We start from the raw sequence: 7,878 nt of genomic DNA on the forward strand, positions 1-7,878 counted from the left end.
CCTACGTAGAGATTCCTAGCAGACCCAAGAAATGCAAGACATGTGTAAATCACATGTAGTGTGAATGGATTCATATTGTTACCCAGTTCTTTGCTAGTATTTTGAAAATGTTTATATAAGAATTCCATTATCAACTTTATTTTCAATCTGTTTCCTTCCCATTTTATTTATGCTCATTTTTCTGTATTCTTTATATCATTGTGGTTTAAACAGGGTGACTTTAAATTTCATCTTAAGTTAATTTTCGTCCAGTTCCCCACAGGTCGCTGGAGTTCCCAGATTCCGGTTTGGGCCACCTGAAGACATGCCGCAGACCAGCTCCAGCCACTCGGACCTCGGCCAGCTGGCCTCTCAAGGAGGTACGCTGCCAAAGAAATGCTTAGGTCTCCCGGGGTTGCATGTATTGGGTAGTAAACTACTCTGATGTGATTTTTATTTAAGTAAGCATTTATAAATATTTTAAAAGTTGATATATAAATGACTCCTATGCTGATTTTTGGGAAAAGCTGTAATATATTTACTACTTAATAAACATTTCATTGCATATAAATCTTAACCTTTTCAAGAAAGTTCTGAGTTCTTTGAACGTGAAGACTGGCTTTTACATTTGTAAAATGTGGGAGGGCTGGCTCTCACATCTCTTCCGGCTCCTAGTTTAGCATCATACATGCACTTAGTATTCGGAAATATTTCTTGAACCAGTAAATATACGCAGATACTACCAGCTGTTTTAAAGGTTTTAGAAGGAGCCCTGGCTGATGTGGCTTAGTGGATTGAGCACCAGCCTGCAAACCAAAGGGTCACTGGTTCAATTCCCAGTCAGGGCACATGCCTGGGTTGCAGGCCAGCTCCCCAGTAGGGGGCATGTAAGAGGCAACCACACACTGATGTTTCTTTCCTTCTTTCTCCTTCCCTTCCCCTCTCTCTGAAAATAAATAAATAAAATATTTAAAAGATAAAAAAATAAAGTTTTTGGAAGGAATGCAACATATTTTTTGTTGGTTTGACATTTAACATTTCTAATTAAATGCATAAAACTAGTTAGACATTTTTCATTAACATTAAAAATGAGAAAAATAAAATGTTAAAAATTTGTGGAATAAAATGACCCCTAAATTAAGTAATAGTGGTGGGTTATTTGGACATGAATCCTCCTCTTTCTGGAATTAACTACCTTTTAATCTTCATTTGGTACTCAGATAGCCCACTGTATTTCCGGGGAGATGTACAGCATTTTATAAATGAATATGGAAGGCAAACTAATAAACCCCAAACCAAAAGATTAATCTGCAGTCCTCGTTTAATACATGTAGTGAGTGTATCTTTGTGCATGATAGTTGAGGATGTTCTAACACTGCATGCCTCTACCAGTTTGAAATTGTGAGCTGACTTCATATAAATTCAAATTTTTAGACTTGGAAGTCAGCCCTAAATTTTATTTAAAATACCCCCACTGACTAGCTTTGTAACTTTCAGACAGTTAATTAACCTTCTTGAAATTCAGGGTTATTTGGTTGGTTGGTTTTAGCAGAAAGGGGACTGATAATACCTTGCGGTTTGGGTGACAGGTGGTTTCTGACAGAGTACCTAGCTCATAGTTGGGTACTCGATAAAGTTAGTTTGTGTAAAACGAAGAGCAGCACTTTAGCTGGGTTTGGTTTTTTTTGTTTGTTTTTTTAAGAATACTTTATATTAGTGTTAGGGAGCTTAAATGATGTGTTTAAATTGTATTTACATTTTTAGGGGACTGATGTTTGCTTGATGTGCTACTTGTGGACCTTAACAGAGCTGTGTGTCTCTGCTGATTGTTTTCTTTCAGGTACCTTGCGTATTGACACTCTGTGTTCTTTCTGTCATTCGCTAACACTCATAACTGTCTTTAGGTTTGGGGATGTATGAAACACCCCTCTTCCTGGCTCACGAAGAAGAGTCAGGTGGCCGAAGTGTCCCCACTACTCCTCTGCAAGTAGCGGCTCCAGGTAGGTGTCGAAGGCAGATTAGTGGATTGTGTGTGTTATTGGTAAAATGGAAACTTGTGAGGCATCTTGTGGCTAAAAATTAGGTAAACTGCCAAGTTAAAGTGTTCGTTGCTTTTCTGGTCTTTCGTTCTGCAGTGAACGTGTTCACTGAGAGCACCACCTCGGACGCTTCGGAGCACGCCTCGCAGTCTGTCCCGATGGTGACGACGTCGACCGGCACGCTGTCCACAACCAACGAGACGGCAGCCGGAGACGATGGCGACGAAGTATTTGTGGAGGCAGAGTCTGAAGGGTGAGTGTTCGCTCCGTAATTTTTGCTCGCTTCAGACTTGCCAGGCTTTCGCCCTCGTTTTCCTCTGGCCGGGAGACAGCCTGGTGAGCCGTGTTTTCAGTGGCATCCTGCTGCTCAAGTAAACCGAGCCGTGCGTTTTGAAAGACTGGTGTTTGCGTATAATAACATTTTGGGACTCGGAGGTTGTTATTACAGAAGACAAATGTTAGCTTCCTGAAAACTGCATGCAATATTCATTCCAGAACAAAATATTTCTTTAAAATCACTGGTGTCCTTCCATTAATGTAACTGCTTGAAATTTTCCCCAAGAAAGAAGTCTTTCTCTGAAAATTAGGAATATCAGGAAATGACTCAACTTTCCATTTAGTAGTGGCCTTTCCAGTGAACCTCACTTACCCTTTATTTGTGTGCATTTAGAACTTCTTACAAATTAGAAATTATCTAGTAATTTTCAAGGCCTAAACACATGTGTTACACAGAGTTTAACAAAGGAAGTATTTCATGACAAATCATCTAGATTTTTTTAAGCCAAAATAAGTAATTTATTGGGAAGAACTAGTGGACAGTGGTATTAGAGAAGTTTAACTTTCAAGATGGAACCTACTTCTTTCTAAATGAAATAAAAAGTTGTGCTACTTTATGGTCAGAAGCAAAGCTAGAAGTAGAACCCCCATTTCCTTGGTAGAGCTCAAAGATTTTATTTAGCAGTGTTTTCTTAGCACGATTATAGGCCAGTTCTAGTATATGGGCGGGGGGGGGGGGGCAGTAAAGCAGGTCTATTATTATGCTGTAACACAGCGCTACTTAATTTAGGGAGGTCGTAGACCCTGCTGAGAAGACAGCCTGCCATTAATTCCACACCATGTATGCTGGTCCCTTCGTATGTGTCATTTTGACCCACACAATACTTCTGCCAAGTGTCGTCTCCATCTTACAAATGAGAAAGCTCAGAGTCAGAGCGCCCAGCATGGTGACCGATTCGGCCCCACGGGCTCTGTGCTTCACACTTCTCCAGCACTGTACAACCCCGCCCCCACCCCCAGTAGTCAGGCGGGAGGTCTTTCATGTGCATTGCTACTCGTGACCGTGCTGAAGTTCACGGACGGTGAAAACTAGAACAGATTCCCGTTGGTCTTGTACTCCCCTCTCCCTCACTTGCTTTCCGGAATGGGAAAGGGGTGGATTACCGCTGGAGCCGGGGGTGCTACCCGCAGCCTGGCTCTTCTGCGCTCGAGCCCCGGCTGAGTCAGTGCTCTGTTATCGGTAGCTGGACTGTTGCAAATTATTTTAGTGCTGTACTTTTCTAGAAAGTGGTTTTGAGATTTATCAAAATCTGGATAAATATATCCGCTGTGAAGGTTATGAGTGTAAACATCCCTTGTCAAAAAGAAAAAATATGTAACAAAAAAGAGGGGGAAAGTTTGGAATGTGTACGAGTGAGAAGAGGAAGGGGGAAGAAGCGTCTTGCGCTCTCTTGCCCCGCCCTCTAAAAAGCACCTGTGGCTGCCAGTCCCCGAGTTTGCAGCTTGGGGGTGGGGTAGAGCTCTGTCTGCATTAACTGCCCAGCTGTATCGAAGAGTGTGGGAACAGCAGGATGCACTTTAGGATTCGTTCTGTATTTGCTAATGAATTTTTGTTTTCCTTTCTTAGTATTAGTTCAGAAGCAGGCCTGGAAATTGATAGCCAGCAGGAAGAAGAGCCCGTCCAGGCATCTGACGAGTCAGATCTTCCTTCCACCAGCCAGGACCCTCCTTCCAGCTCTTCTGCAGGTCAGTTCCTGCCGTTGACCACAGCACAGCTTTGCTCATCGAGCCTGTGTGCGACAGACACTTTTATCAGTAACAATTTAATGGTCTTTTCTGCTGAATTTTAAATTGCTTTATCGAAAATGGAAATTTTATTTATTGCAGGGAACGTGGTTCATATCAAAGGGAATTGGTTGGGTTGTGTTGGCAGTGCTGAGGGGCCGAGGGTGGGTCCCTGGGAGGGAGCTAAGGAGTAGTGCTCCCGGCTTCTCTCTCTCGCCTCTGTTTAACCCGGAGCGGCTCCACTTATATTTGGCTTACATATTAGGGTTCTACATGAAATCTGGGGGGGAGGGAGGTCTTTTTTAAAAAGTTTGAAATTTACTGACAGAAACAGTTTTAAAGAGTGACTTTCCACATTTTAACTTTGGAAAGGGTTATTTTATGTCTTTTTTCTAGAATGTAATTATTTCTGCAGCAGTGCTTTTTAAAGATAACGTTTGTTGAGCACTCACTGTGTTCCAGGCACTATGCTAAGCCCTTTGCGTGCGTTGACTCATTCACTTCTCCCATGGGGGCTGAGACGCTGAAACGGTGCGGGACTCCTCCACAGGCTCAGGGCTGGCAGAGGACGGGGCCCGTGCGAGCTCTCGGAGTTGGGCTCCAGAGGCTCCCGTCTTAACGTGCCATACCAGTTTACCTGTCTCAGAGTTTTCACAGATGGAGTTACTTGTGTTATTAAAGAAACATAGTACTGTCATCCACTCCAATTATTTTCGTTGCATCGTTATAGTGATCATTCTCAAACGGTGCCAGGTTTTATGGAAGAGACGCTGGGTTGTTGACGATTTTCAGTCGTGGAGCATGGCCGCCTCTCTGTGACACGTCAGCCTGTCAGCCCGCATTTCTGCTTTCCAATCTCATATCCGCCTTTCAGCAGCTGGTAACTCTACATCACTGCACCTTTCGTTAGGAATACGGACATTCACGACTAATCTCACAGCCGAGATGAGAAATAATGTATATAAATTCCATAACTCAGTACTTTACACATAGTAAAGCTCAAGAATTACAACTATCATATTTATTATTAATATAGTTAATGCCCTGGCCAAGTGGCTTGAGTTGGTTGGAGCATCACCCCGTACACCTAAAGGTTTCGGGTTCAATTCTTGGTCATGGCACATACCTAGGTAGCAGGTTCGATCCCTAGTCGGCATGTACAGGAGGCAACAGGCTGATGTTTCTCTCTCAGGTTGATGTCTGCCTCCCCCTTTCTTTCTCTTTCCCCCTCTCCCCCGTCCTCTCCCTCCACCTCCTCCTCTCTCTCCCTTCCTCCCTCCCTCCCTCCCTCTCTCAAATCAATAAGATACTTAAAAAAAGCCAAACTTATCCTCAGGTGAGGATTAAAAACGTAGTAATAGCCCTGACTAGTGTGGCTGAGTGGATTGAGCACAGGCCGGCAAACCAAAAGGTTGCCAGTTTGATTCCCTACCAGGGCACATGCCTGGGTTACAGGCCAGTAACCCAGTTAGGGGCGTGCGAGAGGCAACCGATTGATGTTTTTCTTACACATCAGTGTTTCTCTCCCTCTCTTCCTCCCTGTATTCCCCCCTCTCTGAAAATAAATAAATAACATCTTAAATAAATAAATAATGCAGTATCAGTGAAGTTCTGTGCCCCCAATTTTATTCCGACGTCCCATGAGAATTGTCTTTTCTCAGCAGAATTGGAAACTTCTTACTAGAGCTTGCATGAAAAAATACTGTTCTTGTTCCGTTTTACAGTATATTAATGAAATTAGGGTCTCTTTAGATTTATTTGATAATATAAAACACAAAACTTTCCCATTTGAGCAGTTATTCATTTAGTAAACAAATATTTGAGTGCCAGCCACGTGCCAGGCAATTTCACTGAAAGCACTACTAAGAAAGTGACTTTTTTTTTTAGTTTATTTATTTTTAGAGAGAGGGAAAGGGAAATAGAAAGAGAGAGAGAGAAAAACATCAATGTGTGGCTGCCTCTCCTGTGGCCCCTACCAGGGACCTGACCCACAACCCAGACATCTGCCTTGACTGGGAATCAGACCAGTAGCCCTTTGGTTCACAGCCCGTGCTCCATCCACTGAGCCACACCAGCCAGGGCAGAAAGTGACATTTATGTAAAGACCTGAAAGAGGTCCGGGAGGGAAGCTGTGCAGTCATGGGGGGGAGGGTGTTCTAGGACGAGAGAAGTGGCAGACGCAAAGTCCGTGAGGCAGGAGTGTGACTTGTTCAAGGTCAGCAAGGAAGCCAGTGTGGCGGGACTGCAGTAAGGACAGAGAGAGACTACAGGGACAGAAGCTGTGGGGAGGGTAAACCTAGCAGACCACTGTAATTGCTTTGACTTCCATGGCAGAGGAAGCTTTTGGGGGGCTTCAAACAGCAGGGACCTGATCTGACCTAAAGACTTAGCAGTGTCAGTTTGGCTGCTGTGCAGAGAAGGGACGGAAAATGGGTGGTGGGCAGAAACAGGCAGAAAATGTGAAAGATATTGCAGTAATTCAAGGTAAAGTTGATGTTTTAGACAGAATTGCGGAACTAAGGTTGTGAAGGGAGGTCCGATTCAGGATATCAGATTCAGGGTATGTGTTTAAAGGAGAGCCAGCGGGATTTCTGATGGCTGAGTGTGCACGTCTGTAAAGGAGAGTCATCCAGGGCGACGTGCAGTGTGTTGTAACGGGCTGGCTTTTTCCTGTTCTTGTTTTCCGTTGTGTTCCTCACCTCCTAGCACATGTGTGGCACATGGATAGGCCCCAGGTAAATACTACATTCGCTGAGTGAATGAATGAAGAAAGTCAAGAACTTACTTTTTCCAACAAAATTTTGTCTTTTTAAAGAACTTTTAAGTACTGAAAAGAAATGACTCCTCTGCATTTCATCCCTGCGTTCAGTTTTTGCCATTGCCACTGCTTTCTGCCTTTTGACTTGCTTCCTCTTGTCTGCTGTCTCTCATCCTAGATACTAGCAGCAGTCAGCCGAAGCCGTTCCGACGAGTGAGGCTTCAGACGACTCTGAGGCAAGGCGTCCGTGGTCGTCAGTTTAACAGACAGAGAGGTAAATTTCTGACATACTGACTACATGATGTGGGAGGCTGGTAAACAGAACAGCTTTTCTAATCCTTAAGCTTCCAATCTGTACCTTTTTTTTAATGTTCCAAGAATTGATTAAATAATTGTGCACTGAGTATGTGACATTCACTAATCTATAAACGTCTCATAGACACATGTGTATGCCATGGGTGTGTAATGAGTATATGCTTCTGTTTATTTGTTCATTCCTTGAATTCGGTGATGTTTAGAAAGGCTGAAGTGTTTTAGTGCTATGTATTCATTTGGTATGTCTCTGCCCATTGTAGTTTATATAACAGAATAAAGCTTTGTGGCTTTGTTTAGCTGGTTTAAAAAATGTAAAATTTTAACATCTCCATGTTTTCTCATGTAACAATTAGAGATTGAATTCATGTCATAAAAATATTAATCTAATTGTATTGAAAATGTGAAATGTTTAAATTAATTTTTGAAAACACATTTTAGAATGAACTAGGGTGAGTGAATGTACTAGCTTCAGGCTAACTTCTTGAAAGACACGTTCAGTTTGACTCTTCTCTTTTCTCTCATAGGTGTGAGCCATGCAATGGGAGGGAGAGGAGGAATAAATAGAGGAAATATTAACTAAATGTCCCTTAATCTGTAATAACTGTGAATAAGATTGTTCAATCTGTGTTAGTGTTATGATCGTTGAGTTTAAAAAACTTTTGTATTTAAATTGGTATGCTTATCTCAACATTCTTTATTAATAAAATGTATTTCAATGTCAAAATT

The 7,878-nt window shown here is 42.5% G+C and overlaps 1 protein-coding gene across 2 annotated transcripts in view; it reads left to right on the forward strand.

The window, feature by feature from the left end:
- TPR (translocated promoter region, nuclear basket protein) overlaps positions 1-7,876 on the forward strand; it is a 61,231-nt gene extending 53,355 nt beyond the window's left edge. For both annotated transcript variants that reach the window (XM_028531074.2, XM_036015928.1), the window contains exons 47-52: positions 253-359; positions 1,884-1,979; positions 2,115-2,271; positions 3,922-4,040; positions 7,016-7,111; positions 7,677-7,876. In XM_028531074.2, the coding sequence (XP_028386875.1) occupies positions 253-359; positions 1,884-1,979; positions 2,115-2,271; positions 3,922-4,040; positions 7,016-7,111; positions 7,677-7,732 (631 nt within the window). In that variant the 3' untranslated portion in view covers positions 7,733-7,876. The remainder of the gene's footprint in view (positions 1-252; positions 360-1,883; positions 1,980-2,114; positions 2,272-3,921; positions 4,041-7,015; positions 7,112-7,676) is intronic.
- Positions 7,877-7,878: the final 2 nt, after the last annotated feature.

This window comes from Phyllostomus discolor, chromosome 14 (genome assembly GCF_004126475.2).
Source record: "Phyllostomus discolor isolate MPI-MPIP mPhyDis1 chromosome 14, mPhyDis1.pri.v3, whole genome shotgun sequence".
In the NCBI taxonomy this organism is placed as follows: Eukaryota; Metazoa; Chordata; class Mammalia; order Chiroptera; family Phyllostomidae; genus Phyllostomus; species Phyllostomus discolor.